This window comes from Nerophis lumbriciformis, linkage group LG08 (assembly GCF_033978685.3).
Source record: "Nerophis lumbriciformis linkage group LG08, RoL_Nlum_v2.1, whole genome shotgun sequence".
Lineage (NCBI taxonomy): Eukaryota > Metazoa > Chordata > Actinopteri > Syngnathiformes > Syngnathidae > Nerophis > Nerophis lumbriciformis.
Window position 1 is genome coordinate 55,085,001 of NC_084555.2, and position 17,500 is coordinate 55,102,500.

The 17,500-nt window shown below is 35.1% G+C and overlaps 1 protein-coding gene across 2 annotated transcripts in view; it reads right to left on the reverse strand.

Annotated features, from left to right (window-relative positions):
• plppr3a (phospholipid phosphatase related 3a) overlaps window positions 1-17,500 on the reverse strand; it is a 57,015-nt gene that overhangs the window by 31,776 nt on the left and 7,739 nt on the right. For both annotated transcript variants that reach the window (XM_061969213.2, XM_061969212.2), the window contains exons 2-3: window positions 4,708-4,811; window positions 4,427-4,612 (exon numbers count right to left, since the gene is read on the reverse strand). In XM_061969213.2, the coding sequence (XP_061825197.1) occupies window positions 4,427-4,612; window positions 4,708-4,788 (267 nt within the window). In that variant the 5' untranslated portion in view covers window positions 4,789-4,811. The remainder of the gene's footprint in view (window positions 1-4,426; window positions 4,613-4,707; window positions 4,812-17,500) is intronic.

A 17,500-nucleotide genomic window follows, 5' to 3' on the forward strand; every position in this document is an offset into this window, starting at 1 on the left:
CTTACCGGGAAGGCTGAAGAGTGTGATCCCACGATAGTTAGAACACACCCTCCGGTTCCCCTTCTTAAAGAGAGGAACCACCACCCCGGTCTGCCAATCCAGTGGTACCGCCCCCGATGTCCACGCGATGCTGCAGAGTCTTGTCAACCAAGACAGCATCCAGAGCCTTAAGGAACTCTGGGCGGATCTCATCTACCCCCGGGGCCTTGCCACCGAGGAGCTTTTTAACTACCTCAGCAACCTCAGCCCCAGAAATAGGAGAGCCCACCACAGACTCCCCAGGCACTGCTTCCTCATAGGAAGACGTGTTGGTGGGATTGAGGAGGTTTTCGAAGTATTCCCTCCACCGATCCACAACTTCCGCAGTCGAGGTCAGCAGAACACCATCCGCACCATACACGGTGTTGGTAGTGCACTGCTTCCCCTTCCTGAGGCGGCGGATGGTGGTCCAGAATCGCTTCGAAGCCGTCCGGAAGTCGTTTTCCATGGCTTCCCCGAACTCCTCCCATGTCCGAGTTTTTGCCTCCGCGACCGCTGAAGCCGCACACCGCTTGGCCTGTCGGTACCTGTCCGCTGCCTCAGGAGTCCCATGAGCCAAAAGAACCCGATAGGACTCCTTCTTCAGCTTGACGGCATCCCTCACCGCCGGTGTCCACCAACGGGTTCTAGGATTACCGCCACGACAAGCACCAACTACCTTGCGGCCACAGCTCCAATCAGCCGCCTCGACAATAGAGGTGCGGAATATGGTCCACTCGGACTCAATGTCCAGCACCTCCCTCGTGACATGTTCAAAGTTCTTCCGGAGGTGGGAATTGAAACTCTCTCTGACAGGAGACTCTGCCAGACGTTCCCAGCAAACCCTCACAATGCGTTTGGGCCTGCCAGGTCTGTCCGGCATCCTCCCCCACCATCGCAGCCAACTCACCACCAGGTGGTGATCGGTAGAAAGCTCCGCCCCTCTCTTCACCCAAGTGTCCAAAACATGAGGCCGCAAATCCGATGACACAACTACAAAGTCGATCATAGAACTGCGGCCTAGGGTGTCCTGGTGCCAAGTGCACATATGGACACTAAATCTTTTCTAAATATAATTATTTATTTTTTTACATTTTGTAAAAGGCCAAAATAAATTAAACAATGCATATTTTTGAAAATAATAATAATAATAATAATGATGATAATGATGACGAAGAAGGATCATTTTAATTGTATTATTATGTGTTTTAATATTTCAATAAATATTATATCGTTTTAAAAATTAAGGTTAGCACTACTCACACTATTTATTTGTTTTATAATAATAATTATAATAATAATAATAATAATGACTATAATGACAATAATATAAACTTTATCAATAACAATAATATTAATAAATATGGTGATGATGAAGATGATGATGAAGAAGGAGTATTTTAATTGTATTTTTACATTTTTTAATATTTCAGTAAATATGATATTGTTTTAAAAATTAAGGTTAGCACTAATCCCACTATATATTTGTTTTATAATAATAATAATAATAATAATAATAATAATAATAATAATATTAATGACTATAATGACAATAATGACAATAATAATATAATATTCATCAATAACAATAATAATAATAAATATGGTCATGATGAAGATGATGATGAAGAAGGGAAATGTTAATTGTATTATAATGTTTTTTAATATTTTAATAAATATTACATTGTTTTAAAAATTAAGGTTAGCACTGATCACACTATATATTTGTTTTATAATAATATTAATAATAATATCAATAATAATAATAATAATAATAATGCCAATAATTACATAATAATATCAAGAACAATAATAATAATACATATGGTGATGATGAAGATGATGATGAAGAAGGAAAATCTATTGTATTATTATGTTTTAAATTTTTTTAATAAATATTGTATTGCTTTAAAATTTAAGGTTAGCACTATCACACAATATTTTTGTTTTATAATAATAATAATAATAATAATAACAACAATAATAATAATAATAATGACAATAATAAAAATAATAATATAATCTTCATCAATAACAATAATAATAATTATAAATATGGTGATGATGAAGATGATGTTGCTATTGTTATTATCATTGCTGAATGGAATTCTTAAAATAATTACATTCAAAAATATAAAAATAAACAAATAAAAATACATTTCATTTTCTTATTTATTTATTTTTCTCAATTGTAAACAATTCAATATTTCAAAAAATTGGAGAGGTCCAAATATAGAAAATGACACAACAGATTGAAAAAAAAAAACTATGAAAATGAACATTTTTAAAGCCACATAAAGTGACATGTTGAAGACAAAAATATATATTTTTCTAGTTAGGGTTAGGGTTAGGGTTAGGGTTATGGTTAGTGTTAGGGTTAGGGGTGAGGGTTAGGGTTGGGGTTAAGGTTAGGGTGAGGAGTAAGGGTTAGGGTTAGGGGTTAGGGTTAGTGTTAGGATTATGGGTGTGGGTTAGGGTTAGGGTTAGGGTTAGGGTTAGGTTTGAGTTTAGTGTTGGGGTTAGGTTTGGGTTAGGGTTACGGTTAGGGTTAGGAGTTAGGGTTAGGGTTAGGGTTAGGGGTTAGAGTTAGGGTTGGGGTTAGGGTTAGGAGTTAGGGTTAGGGTTAGGGTTGGGGTTGGGTTTAGGAGGAGGAGGGGGTTAGGGGTTAGGGTTAGGGGTTAGGGTTAGGGTTGTGCACTGTCCGTCTACAACCCGCCAAGGTGACGCCCACGCCAAACGCAGGACCCCCCGGAGACCCCGAATGACATAACTCCAATTACTGGCGCTCAATGTGGTGGCAAACACAACTCAACAAATTATTGCGGCTGTCCAACGACACCTTTCGGTCTCCTAGACCTCATCAGGTTGGCTTTCAATCACCTACTGGGACGCTTCTAGTTCCCTAGTAGGGTTAGGGTTAGGGTAAAATTAAAAAAAAAAAAGATTTAAAAAGTTTTAAAAAGTTTTTAAAAGTTTTTAAAAGTTTTAAAAAGTTTTAAAAAGTTTTAAAAAGTTCAAAAAAGTTAAAAAAAAAGTTAAAAAAAAGTTAAAAAAAAGTTAAAAAAAAGTTAAAAAAAGTTTAAAATATTAAAAAAAAATTAAAAATATTTTAAAATTAAAAAAAAAATTAAATTTAAAAAAAATATTTTTTTTTAGAAAAATATATAAAAAAAGACATTTAAAAAAAAATTAAAAAAATAGAATTTTTTTACAAAAATTAGAATTTTTTTTCAAAAAGTAAAAAAAAATTTAAAAAAAAAAAAAAAGTGTTTTAAGTTAAAACATGATTTTCAAGGTAAAAAAAAATTTTCAAGGTAAAAAAAATTTTCAAGGTAAAATTTTTTTTTCAAGGTTAAAAATGAATTTCAAGGTAAACAAATGATTTTCAAGGTAAAAAAAAAATTTCAAGGTAATTTTTTTTTCAAGGTAAACATTTTTTTTCAAGGTAAAAAATCATTTTCAAGGTAAAAACAATTTTTCAAGGTACACTTTTTTTTTTCAAGGGTAAAAATGATTTTCAAGGTAAAAAATGATTTTCACATTTTTAAAAATTTTTAAAAATGTTTTTAAAATCTTTTTTTTATTTTGTTTTTTTTAAACTTTTTTAACTTTTTTTTTAACTTTTTTAAATGTTTAAATTTTTTTTAAAACAATTTTAAACAATTTTAAATTGTTTTGATTTTTTTAAACAATTTTAACAATTAACATTTTTTTGTAGGGTTAGGGTTAGGGTTTGGGTTAGGGTTAGGGTTAGGGTAAAATTAAAAAAAAAAAGTTAAAAAAAAGTTAAAAATATTTAAAAAAATTCAAAATATTAAAAAAAAAAAAAAAAAAAAAAATTTTTTTTTTTTTTTTTTTTAAAAAGTTAAAAAATAAAAAAATAAAATTTTTTTTTTTGAATTTAGAAATTTTTACAAAAATTAAAAAAATTAATTTTTTTTACTAAAATTAAATGTTTTTTTCAAAAAGTTAAAAAAAAAAAAAAAAAAAAAAAAAAAAGTGTTTTAAGTTAAAATATGATTTTCAAGGTAAAAAATGATTTTCAAGGTAAAAAAAATGTTCAAGGTAAACAATTTTTTTCAAGGTTAAAAATGATTTTCAAGGTAAACAAATGATTTTAAAGGTAAAAAAAAATTTCAAGGTAAATTTTTTTTTTAGGGTTAGGGTTAGGGTTAGGGTTAGGGTTAGGGTTAGGGTTAGGAGTTAGGGTTAGGGTTAGGGTTAGTGTTAGGGTTAGGGTTAGGAGTTAGGGTTAGGGTTAGGGTTTAGAGTTAGAGTTAGAGTTAGAGTTAGGGTTAGGGTTAGGGTTAGGGTTAGGGTTAGGGTTAGGTTTGGGGTTAGGGTTAGGGTTAGGGTTATTTTTCTGTCTTCCCAAGTCCTTGAAGTGATAAAAAGTGTGTGGACTTACAGACGCTGCAGGTCCAGCAAAGGCCAAGCTGAGCAGCATCAGAAGAGGAATGAGTTCGTCTCCCGTCTCCACGTAGGGCATGGAGAGGTCGCGGTCATGGCAACGGAAGCCCACCATGGCGGGGGGCAAGATGTCCGTCAGCTCCAGGAAGTAGAGAGACACCAGGGAGGACAGCACAATGGGCAGCTACAAAAGAACACACATATTCAGTCAGCACACTGACCTACCTCTACAAAATAAAAGCACGGCAGCAGCGTCATGACTGGAGCACACTGACCTACCTCTACAAAATAAAAGCACGGCAGCAGCGTCATGCTGTCTTTGGGGGGTTTCTTCTTGCCTCGGCTCCTGGGGGACGTCATCTTGGGGTGGGCCCACTCGCAGCCTGGGGGGGGGACACACACTGTCAGTCTCCACCATTACACTCAATAATACTGTTGTGTAGTCTAGTCTAATGTTGTGTAGTCTACTCTAATGTTGTGTAGTCTAGTCTAATGTTGTGTAGTCTACTCTAATGTGTAGTGATGTGTAGTCTAGTGTAGTTTTTGTAGTGTTGTGTAGTGATGTGTAGTCTAGTGTTGTGCAGAATAGTTTTTTGTAGGGATGTGTAGTCTAGTGTTGTGTAGTGATTGGTAGTCTAGTGTTGTGCAGAGTAGTTTTTTTTTGTAGTGTAGTGTAGTGTAGTCTAATGTTGTGTAGTGTAGTGTGGTCTAATGTTGAGTAGTGTAGTGTGGTCTAGTGTAGTTTTTTGTAGTGTACTGTTATCTAATGTTGTGTAGTGTAGTGTGGTCTAATGTTGAGTAGTGTAGTGTAGTCTAGTGTTGTGTAGTGATTGGCAGTCTAGTGTTGTGCAGAGTAGTTTTTTGTAGTGTAGTGTAGTGTGGTCTAATGTTGTGTAGTGTAGTGTAATCTAATGTTGTGTAGTGTAGTGTGGTCTAATGTTGAGTAGTGTAGTGTGGTCTAGTGTAGTTTTTTTTGTAGTGTACTGTAATCTAATGTTGTGTAGTGGTATGTATTCTAGTGTTGTGTAGTGATGTGTAGTCTAGTGTTGTGTAGTGATTGGCAGTCTAGTGTTGTGCAGAGTAGTTTTTTGTAGTGTAGTGTAGTGTAGTCTAATGTTGTGTAGTGTAGTGTGGTCTAATGTTGTGTAGTGTAGTGTGGTCTAATGTTGAGTAGTGTAGTGTGGTCTAGTGTAGTTTTTTTGTAGTGTACTGTAATCTATTGTTGTGTAGTGGTATGTATTCTAGTGTTGTGTAGTGATGTGTAGTCTAGTGTTGTGCAGAATAGTTTTTTGTAGTGTAGTGTAGTGTGGTCTAATGTTGTGTACTGATTGGTAGTCTAGTGTTGTGCAGAGTACTTTTTTTGTAGTGTAGTGTAGTCTAATGTTGTGTAGTGTAGTGTGGTCTAATGTTGAGTAGTGTAGTGTGGTCTAATGTTGTGTAGTGTAGTGTAGTCTAATGTTGTGTAGTGTAGTGTGGTCTAATGTTGAGTAGTGTAGTGTGGTCTAATGTTGTGTAGTGTAGTGTAGTGTAATGTTGTGTAGTGTAGTGTAGTCTAATGTTGTGTAGTGTAGTGTGGTCTAATGCTGAGTAGTGTAGTGTGGTCTAGTGTAGTTTTTTTGTAGTGTACTGTAATCTAATGTTGTGTAGTGGTGTGTATTCTAGTGTTGTGTAGTGATTGGCAGTCTAGTGTTGTGCAGAGTAGTTTTTTTTGTAGTGTAGTGTAGTGTGGTCTAATGTTGTGTAGTGTAGTGTAATCTAATGTTGTGTAGTGTAGTGTGGTCTAATGAATTGGGCACATTTTATCCTCAAGCACATGTGAGGATATTTGTTTATTTCTCCCTCCTTAGGATTCTCCTCCACATGACCTTCTTGTCTTCTTCTTTGAAATTCATCATTTATTCATCGCTCGTCAAACAACAATTTTAATCTTAATAACAGTTCTTAGGCGATTTATGTTGTATTGTTTTTTTTTTAATTTTTAATTTTTTTACTGTAATGGACTGTTCTGTGTTTAAAATATACTTTTTTTTTTTTTTAGCCCCATGCTAAATTCCAGGAGCCCTGCGGAGAAAGTTCTGCTTTGTTCTTCTTGCAAACTACCCCCAATGTTGTGATGCCGAATGGTCAAAATGTTACTCTCCAAATGGCTTTATTTTGTGATTGATGCTGTATTACTGCCTTTGTCAATGTCCAAGCAAAACATTCCTGCTCACAATCAGTTAGTCTGTGTTTTGATCTTGCCTCTTCACCCATCACTAATTTATTTTGTATTTGTCTTTTGGTCAAACGTTTACTCTCCAAAAGGCTTTATTTTGTGATAGATGCTGTATTACTTCCGTTCTCAATGTTCAAGCAAAACATTCCTGTTCACAATCAAATAGTCTGTGTTTTGCTCTTGCCTCTTCACCCATCACTAATTTATATTGTATTTGTCTTTTGGTCAACAATTTACTCTCCGAATGGGTTTGTTTTGTGATTGATGCTGTATTACTGCCTTTCTCAATGTCCAACCAAAACATTCCTGCTCACAATCAGTTAGTCTGTGTTTTGATCTTGCCTTTTCGCCCATCACTAATTTATATTGTATTTGTCTTTTGGTCAAACCTTTACTCTCCAAAAGGCTTTATTTTGTGATAGATGCTGTATTACTGCCTTTCTCAATGTCCAACCAAAACATTCCTGCTCACAATCAGTTAGTCTGTGTTTTGATCTTGCCTTTTCGCCCATCACTAATTTATATTGTATTTGTCTTTTGGTCAAAATGTTCCTCTCCAATGGGTATATTTTGTGATTGATGCTGTATTACTGCCTTTCTCAATGTTCAAGCAAAACATTCCTGTTCACAATCAGTTAGTCTGTTTTTTGATCTTGCCTTTTTGTCGATTACTAATTTATTTTGTATTTGTCTTTTGGTCAACAATTTACTCTCCTATTGGGTTTGTTATGCGATTGATGCTGTATTACTGCCTTTCTCAATGTTCAAGCAAAACATTCCTGCTCACAATCAGTTAGTCTGTGTTTTGATCTTGCCTCTTCACCCATCACTAATTTATGTTGTATTTGTCTTTTGGTCAACAATTTACTCTCCTAATGGGTTTGTTTTGCGATTGATGCTGTATTACTGCCTTTCTCAGTGATCAAGCAAAACATTCCTGTTCACAATCAGTTAGTCTGTGTTTTGCTCTTGCCTCTTCGCCCATCACTAATTTATATTGTATACGTCATTTGATCAAAATGTTACTCTCCAAATGGCTTTATTTTGTGATTGATGCTGTATTACTGCCTTTCTCAATGTCCAACCAAAACATTCCTGCTCACAATCAATTAGTCTGTTTTTTGATCTTGCCTTTTCGCCCATCACTAATTTATATTGTATGCGTCATTTGGTCAAAATGTTACTCTCCAAAAGGTTTTATTTTGTGATTGATGCTGTATTACTGCCTTTCTCAATGTTCAAGCAAAACATTCCTGTTTACAATCAATTAGTCTGTGTTTTGCTCTTGCCTCTTCGCCCATCACTAATTTATATTGTATTTGTCTTTTGGTCAAACGTTTACTCTCCAATGGGTTTATTTTGTGATTGATGCTGTATTACTGCCTTTCTCAATGTCCAACCAAAACATTCCTGCTCACAGTCAGTTAGTCTGTGTTTTGCTCTTGCCTCTTCACCCATCACTAATTTATGTTGTATTTGTCTTATGGTCAAAATGTTCCTCTCCAATGGGTATATTTTGTGATTGATGCTGTATTACTGCCTTTCTCAATGTTCAACTAAAACATACCTGCTCACAATCAGTTCGTCTGTTTTTTGATCTTGCCTTTTCGCCCATCATTAATTTATGCTGTATTTGTCTTTTCATCAAAATGTTCCTCTCCAATGGGTTTATTTTGTGATTGATGCTGTATTACTGCCTTTCTCAATGTTCAACCAAAACATTCCTGCTCACAATCAGTTAGTCTGTGTTTTGATCTTGCCTCTTCACCCAAAACTAATTTATGTTGTATTTGTCTTTTGGTCAAAATGTTCCTCTCCAATGGCTTTATTTTGTGATTGATGCTGTATTACTGCCTTTCTCAATGTTCAACCAAAACATACCTGCTCACAGTCAGCTAGTCTGTGTTTTGCTCTTGCCTCTTCACCATCACTAATTTATGTTGTATTTGTCTTTTGGTCAAAATGTTACTCTCCAAATGGCTTTATTTCGTGATTGATGCTGTATTACTGCCTTTCTCAATGTCCAACCAAAACATTCCTGCTCACAATCAGTTAGTCTGTGTTTTGCTCTTGCCTCTTCACCCATCACTAATTTATATTGTATTTGTCTTTTGGTCAAAATGTTACTCTCCAAATGGCTTTATTTTGTGATTGATGCTGTATTACTTCCGTTCTCAATGTTCAAGCAAAACATTCCTGTTCACAATCAAATAGTCTGTGTTTTGCTCTGGCCTTTTTGCCGATCACTAATTTATTTTGTATTTGTCTTTTGGTCAAAATGTTATTCTCCAAATGGCTTTATTTTGTGATTGATGCTGTATTACTGCCTTTCTCAATGTCCAACCAAAACATTCCTGCTCACAATCAGTTAGTCTGTGTTTTGCTTTTGCCTTTTCGCCCATCACTAATTTATATTGTATTTGTCTTTTGGTCAAACGTTTACTCTCCAAATGGCTTTATTTTGTGATAGATGCTGTATTACTTCCGTTCTCAATGTTCAAGCAAAACATTCCTGTTCACAATCAAATAGTCTGTGTTTTGCTCTTGCCTCTTCACCCATCACTAATTTATATTGTATGCGTCATTTGGTCAAAATGTTACTCTCCATATGGCTTTATTTTGTGATTGATGCTGTATTACTGCCTTTCTCAATGTTCAAGCAAAACATTCCTGCTCACAATCAAATAGTCTGTGTTTTGCTCTTGCCTCTTCACCCATCACTAATTTATGTTGTAATTGTCTTTTGGTCAAAATGTTCCTCTCCAATGGGTTTATTTTGTGATTGATGCTGTATTACTTCCGTTCTCAATGTCCAACCAAAACATTCCTGCTCACAATCAGTTAGTCTGTGTTTTGATCTTGCCTCTTCACCCATCACTAATTTATTTTGTATTTGTCTTTTGGTCAACAATTTACTCTCCAAATGGCTTTATTTTGTGATTGATGCTGTATTACTGCCTTTCTCAATGTTCAAGCAAAACATTCCTGCTCACAATCAGTTAGTCTGTTTTTTGATCTTGCCTTTTCGCCCATCACTAATTTATATTGTATTTGTTTTTTGGTCAAACGTTTACTCTCCATATGGCTTTATTTTGTGATTGATGCTGTATTACTGCCTTTCTCAATGTTCAAAGCAAAACATTCCTGTTCACAATCAAATAGTCTGTGTTTTGCTCTTGCCTCTTCACCCATCACTAATTTATGTTGTATTTGTCTTTTGGTCAAAATGTTCCTCTCCAATGGGTTTATTTTGTGATTGATGCTGTATTACTTCCGTTCTCAATGTTCAAGCAAAACATACCTGCTCACAATCAGTTAGTCTGTGTTTTGCTATTGCCTCTTCACCCATCACTAATTTATGTTGTATTTGTCTTTTGGTCAAAATGTTCCTCTCCAATGGGTTTATTTTGTGATTGATGCTGTATTACTGCCTTTCTCAATGTCCAACTAAAACATACCTGCTCACAATCAGTTCGTCTGTTTTTTGATCTTGCCTTTTCGCCCATCACTAATTTATATTGTATTTGTCTTTTGGTCAAACGTTTACTCTCCATATGGCTTTATTTTGTGATAGATGCTGTATTACTTCCGTTCTCAATGTTCAACCAAAACATACCTGCTCACAATCAGTTAGTCTGTGTTTTGATCTTGCCTTTTTGCCGATCACTAATTTATTTTGTATTTGTCTTTTGGTCAACAATTTACTCTCCTAATGGGTTTGTTTTGCGATTGATGCTGTATTACTACCTTTCTCAATGTTCAAGCAAAACATTCCTGCTCACAATCAGTTAGTCTGTTTTTTGATCTTGCCTCTTCACCCATCACTAAATTATGTTGTATTTGTCTTTTGGTCAAAATGTTCCTCTCCAATGGGTTTATTTTGCGATTGATGCTGTATTACTGCCTTTCTCAATGTTCAAGCAAAACATTCCCGCTCACAATCAGTTAGTCTGTGTTTTGCTCTTGCCTTTTCGCCCATCACTATTTTATATTGTATTTGTCTTTTGGTCAAAATGTTACTCTCCTAATGGGTTTGTTTTGCGATTGATGCTGTATTACTACCTTTCTCAATGTTCAAGCAAAACATTCCTGCTCACAATCAGTTAGTCTGTTTTTTGATCTTGCCTCTTCACCCATCACTAAATTATGTTGTATTTGTCTTTTGGTCAAAATGTTCCTCTCCAATGGGTTTATTTTGCGATTGATGCTGTATTACTGCCTTTCTCAATGTTCAAGCAAAACATTCCCGCTCACAATCAGTTAGTCTGTGTTTTGCTCTTGCCTTTTCGCCCATCACTATTTTATATTGTATTTGTCTTTTGGTCAAAATGTTACTCTCCTAATGGGTTTGTTTTGCGATTGATGCTGTATTACTGCCTTTCTCAATGTTTAAGCAAAACATTCCTGCTCACAGTCAGTTAGTCTGTGTTTTGATCTTGCCTTTTCGCCCATCACTAATTTATGTTGTATTTGTCTTTTGGTCAAACGTTTACTCTCCAAAAGGCTTTATTTTGTGATAGATGCTGTATTACTTCCGTTCTCAATGTTCAAGCAAAACATTCCTGTTCACAATCAAATAGTCTGTGTTTTGCTCTTGCCTCTTCACCCATCACTAATTTATGTTGTATTTGTCTTTTGGTCAAAATGTTCCTCTCCAAATGGCTTTATTTCGTGATTGATGCTGTATTACTGCCTTTCTCAATGTCCAACCAAAACATTCCTGCTCACAATCAGTTAGTCTGTTTTTTGCTCTTGCCTTTTTGCCCATCACTAATTTATATTGTATTTGTCTTTTGGTCAAACGTTTACTCTCCAAAAGGCTTTATTTTGTGATAGATGCTGTATTACTTCCGTTCTCAATGTTCAAGCAAAACATTCCTGTTCACAATCAAATAGTCTGTGTTTTGCTCTTGCCTTTTTGCCAATCACTAATTTATTTTGTATTTGTCTTTTGGTCAACAATTTACTCTCCTAATGGGTTTATTTTGTGATTGATGCTGTATTACTTCCGTTCTCAATGTTCAAGCAAAACATTCCTGCTCACAATCAAATAGTCTGTGTTTTGCTCTTGCCTCTTCGCCCATCACTAATTTATTTTGTATTTGTCTTTTGGTCAAACGTTTACTCTCCAGAAGGCTTTACTTTGTGATTGATGCTGTATTACTTCCGTTCTCAATGTTCAAGCAAAACATTCCTGTTCACAATCAAATAGTCTGTGTTTTGCTCTTGCCTTTTTGCCGATCAGTAATTTATTTTGTATTTGTCTTTTGGTCAAAATGTTACTCTCCAAATGGCTTTATTTTGTGATTGATGCTGTATTACTGCCTTTCTCAATGTCCAACCAAAACATTCCTGCTCACAATCAGTTAGTCTGTTTTTTTATCTTTCCTTTTCGTCCATCACTAATTTATATTGTATTTGTCTTTTGGTCAAACGTTTACTCTCCAAAAAAGCTTTATTTTGTGATAGATGCTGTATTACTTCCGTTCTCAATGTTCAAGCAAAACATTCCTGCTCACAATCAGTTCGTCTGTTTTTTGATCTTGCCTTTTCGCCCATCACTAATTTATATTGTATTTGTCTTTTGGTCAAACGTTTACTCTCCATATGACTTTATTTTGTGATAGATGCTGTATTACTTCCGTTCTCAATGTTCAACCAAAACATACCTGCTCACAATCAGTTAGTCTGTGTTTTGATCTTGCCTTTTTGCCGATCACTAATTTATTTTGTATTTGTCTTTTGGTCAACAATTTACTCTCCTAATGGGTTTGTTTTGCGATTGATGCTGTATTACTACCTTTCTCAATGTTCAAGCAAAACATTCCTGCTCACAATCAGTTAGTCTGTTTTTTGATCTTGCCTTTTCGCCCATCACTAAATTATGTTGTATTTGTCTTTTGGTCAAAATGTTCCTCTCCAATGGGTTTATTTTGCGATTGATGCTGTATTACTGCCTTTCTCAATGTTCAAGCAAAACATTCCCGCTCACAATCAGTTAGTCTGTGTTTTGCTCTTGCCTTTTCGCCCATCACTATTTTATATTGTATTTGTCTTTTGGTCAAAATGTTACTCTCCTAATGGGTTTGTTTTGCGATTGATGCTGTATTACTGCCTTTCTCAATGTTCAAGCAAAACATTCCTGCTCACAGTCAGTTAGTCTGTGTTTTGATCTTGCCTCTTCACCCATCACTAATTTATGTTGTATTTGTCTTTTGGTCAAACGTTTATTCTCCAAAAGGCTTTATTTTGTGATAGATGCTGTATTACTTCCGTTCTCAATGTTCAAGCAAAACATTCCTGTTCACAATCAAATAGTCTGTGTTTTGCTCTTGCCTCTTCACCCATCACTAATTTATGTTGTATTTGTCTTTTGGTCAAAATGTTCCTCTCCAAATGGCTTTATTTCGTGATTGATGCTGTATTACTGCCTTTCTCAATGTCCAACCAAAACATTCCTGCTCACAATCAGTTAGTCTGTTTTTTGCTCTTGCCTTTTTGCCCATCACTAATTTATATTGTATTTGTCTTTTGGTCAAACGTTTACTCTCCAAAAGGCTTTATTTTGTGATAGATGCTGTATTACTTCCGTTCTCAATGTTCAAGCAAAACATTCCTGTTCACAATCAAATAGTCTGTGTTTTGCTCTTGCCTTTTTGCCAATCACTAATTTATTTTGTATTTGTCTTTTGGTCAACAATTTACTCTCCTAATGGGTTTGTTTTGTGATTGATGCTGTATTACTTCCGTTCTCAATGTTCAAGCAAAACATTCCTGCTCACAATCAGTTAGTCTGTTTTTTGATTTTGCCCTTTCGCCCATCACTAATTTATATTGTATTTGTCTTTTGGTCAAACGTTTACTCTCCAAAAGGCTTTATTTTGTGATTGATGCTGTATTACTTCCGTTCTCAATGTTCAAGCAAAACATTCCTGCTCACAATCAAATAGTCTGTGTTTTGCTCTTGCCTCTTCGCCCATCACTAATTTATTTTGTATTTGTCTTTTGGTCAAACGTTTACTCTCCAGAAGGCTTTATTTTGTGATTGATGCTGTATTACTTCCGTTCTCAATGTTCAAGCAAAACATTCCTGCTCACAATCAAATAGTCTGTGTTTTGCTCTTGCCTTTTTGCCGATCAGTAATTTATTTTGTATTTGTCTTTTGGTCAAAATGTTACTCTCCAAATGGCTTTATTTTGTGATTGATGCTGTATTACTGCCTTTCTCAATGTCCAACCAAAACATTCCTGCTCACAATCAGTTAGTCTGTTTTTTTATCTTTCCTTTTCGTCCATCACTAATTTATATTGTATTTGTCTTTTGGTCAAACGTTTACTCTCCAAAAAGCTTTATTTTGTGATAGATGCTGTATTACTTCCGTTCTCAATGTTCAAGCAAAACATTCCTGTTCACAATCAAATAGTCTGTGTTTTGCTCTTGCCTTTTTGCCAATCACTAATTTATTTTGTATTTGTCTTTTGGTCAACAATTTACTCTCCTAATGGGTTTGTTTTGTGATTGATGCTGTATTACTGCCTTTCTCAATGTTCAACCAAAACATTCCTGCTCACAATCAAATAGTCTGTGTTTTGCTCTTGCCTCTTCACCCATCACTAATTTATGTTGTATTTGTCTTTTGGTCAAAATGTTCCTCTCCAAATGGCTTTATTTCGTGATTGATGCTGTATTACTGCCTTTCTCAATGTCCAACCAAAACATTCCTGCTCACAATCAGTTAGTCTGTTTTTTGATCTTGCCTTTTCGCCCATCACTAATTTATGTTGTATTTGTCTTTTGGTCAAACTACTCTCCAAAAGGCTGTATTTTGTGATAGATGCTGTATTACTTCCGTTCTCAATGTTCAAGCAAAACATTCCTGCTCACAATCAGTTAGTCTGTGTTTTGCTCTTGCCTTTTTGCCGATCACTAATTTATTTTGTATTTGTCTTTTGGTCAAAATGTTCCTCTCCAATGGGTTTATTTTGTGATTGATGATGTATTACTGCCTTTCTCAATGTCCAAACAAAACATTCCTGCTCACAATCAGTTAGTCTGTTATTTGATCTTGCCTTTTCGCCCATCACTAATTTATGTTGTATTTGTCTTTTGGTCAAAATTTTCCTCTCCAATGGGTTTATTTTGTGATTGATGCTGTATTACTGCCTTTCTCAATGTTCAACCAAAACATTCCTGCTCACAATCAGTTAGTCGGTGTTTTGCTCTTGCCTCTTCACCCATCACTAATTTATGTTGTATTTGTCTTTTGGTCAAAATGTTCCTCTCCAAATGGCTTTATTTTGTGATTGATGCTGTATTACTGCCTTTCTCAATGTCCAACCAAAACATTCCTGCTCACAAACAGTTAGTCTGTTTTTTGATCTTGCCTTTTTGCCGATCACTAATTTATTTTGTATTTGTCTTTTGGTCAACAATTTACTCCCCTAATGGGTTTGTTTTGTGATTGATGCTGTATTACTGCCTTTCTCAATGTCCAACCAAAACATTCCTGCTCACAATCAGTTAGTCTGTTTTTTGCTCTTGCCTTTTCGCCCATCACTAATTTATATTGTATTTGTCTTTTGGTCAAAATGTTACTCTCCAAAAGGCTTTATTTTGTGATTGATGCTGTATTACTGCTTTTCTCAATGTTCAAGCAAAACATTCCTGCTCACAATCAGTTAGTCTGTTTTTTGCTCTTGCCTCTTCACCCATCACTAATTTATGTTGTATTTGTCTTTTGGTAAAAATGTTCCTCTCCAATGGGTTTATTTTGTGATTGATGCTGTATTACTGCCTTTCTCAATGTTCAAGCAAAACATTCCTGCTCACAATCAATTAGTCTGTGTTTTGCTCTTGCCTTTTTGCCGATCACTAATTTATTTTGTATTTGTTTTTTGGTCAAAAGTTTACTCTCCATATGGCTTTATTTTGTGATTGATGCTGTATTACTGCCTTTCTCAATGTTCAACCAAAACATTCCTGCTCACAGTCAGTTAGTCTGTTTTTTGATCTTGCCTTTTCGCCCATCACTAATTTATGTTGTATTTGTCTTTTGGTCAAACGTTTACTCTCCAAAAGGCTTTATTTTGTGATAGATGCTGTATTACTTCCGTTTTCAATGTTCAAGCAAAACATTCCTGTTCACAATCAAATAGTCTGTGTTTTGCTCTTGCCTCTTCACCCATCACTAATTTATTTTGTATTTGTCTTTTGGTCAACAATTTACTCTCCTAATGGGTTTATTTTGTGATTGATGCTGTATTACTGCCTTTCTCAATGTTCAAGCAAAACATTCCTGCTCACAATCAGTTAGTCTGTGTTTTGATCTTGCCTTTTCGCCCATCACTAATTTATTTTGTATTTGTCTTTTGGTCAAAATGTTACTCTCCAAATGGCTTTATTTTGTGATTGATGCTGTATTACTGCCTTTCTTAATGTTCAAGCAAAACATTCCTGTTCACAATCAAATAGTCTGTGTTTTGCTCTTGCCTCTTCGCCCATCACTAATTTATGTTGTATTTGTCTTTTGGTCAAATGTTTACTCTCCTAATGGGTTTGTTTTGCGATTGATGCTGTATTACTGCCTTTCTCAATGTTCAAGCAAAACATTCCTGCTCACAGTCAGTTAGTCTGTGTTTTGCTCTTGCCTTTTCGCCCATCACTAATTTATATTGTATGCGTCTTTTGGTCAAAATGTTACTCTCCAAATGGCTTTATTTTGTGATTGATGCTGTATTACTGCCTTTCTCAATGTCCAACCAAAACATTCCTGCTCACAATCAGTTAGTCTGTTTTTTGCTCTTGCCTTTTCGCCCATCACTAATTCATGTTGTATTTGTCTTTTGGTCAAAATGTTCCTCTCCAAATGGCTTTATTTTGTGATTGATGCTGTATTACTGCCTTTCTCAATGTCCAAACAAAACATTCCTGCTCACAATCAAATAGTCTGTGTTTTGCTCTTGCCTTTTTGCCGATCACTAATTTATTTTGTATTTGTCTTTTGGTCAAAATGTTACTCTCCAAAAGGCTTTATTTTGTGATAGATGCTGTATTACTTCCGTTCTCAATGTTCAAGCAAAAAATTCCTGCTCACAGTCAGTTAGTCTGTGTTTTGCTCTTGCCTTTTCGCCCATCACTAATTTATATTGTATTTGTCTTTTGGTCAAACGTTTACTCTCCAAAAGGCTTTATTTTGTGATTGATGCTGTATTACTTCCGTTCTCAATGTTTAAGCAAAACATTCCTGTTCACAATCAATTAGTCTGTGTTTTGCTCTTGCCTTTTCGCCCATCACTAATTTATTTTGTATTTGTCTTTTGGTCAACAATTTACTCTCCTAATGGGTTTGTTTTGTGATTGATGCTGTATTACTGCCTTTCTCAATGTTCAAGCAAAACATTCCTGCTCACAGTCAGTTAGTCTGTGTTTTGATCTTGGCTCTTCACCCATGACTAATTTATATTGTATTTGTCTTTTGGTCAAACGTTTACTTTCCAAAAGGCTTTATTTTGTGATAGATGCTGTATTACTTCCGTTCTCAATGTTCAAGCAAAACATTCCTGCTCACACTCAAATAGTCTGTGTTTTGCTCTTGCCTTTTTGCCGATCACTAATTTATTTTGTATTTGTCATTTGGTCAAAATGTTCCTCTCCAAATGGCTTTATTTTGTGATTGATGCTGTATTACTGCCTTTCTCAATGTCCAACCAAAACATTCCTGCTCACAATCAGTTAGTCTGTTTTTTGCTCTTGCCTTTTCGCCCATCACTAATTTATGTTGTATTTGTCTTTTGGTCAAACGTTTACTCTCCAAGAGGCTTTATTTTGTGATAGATGCTGTATTACTTCCGTTCTCA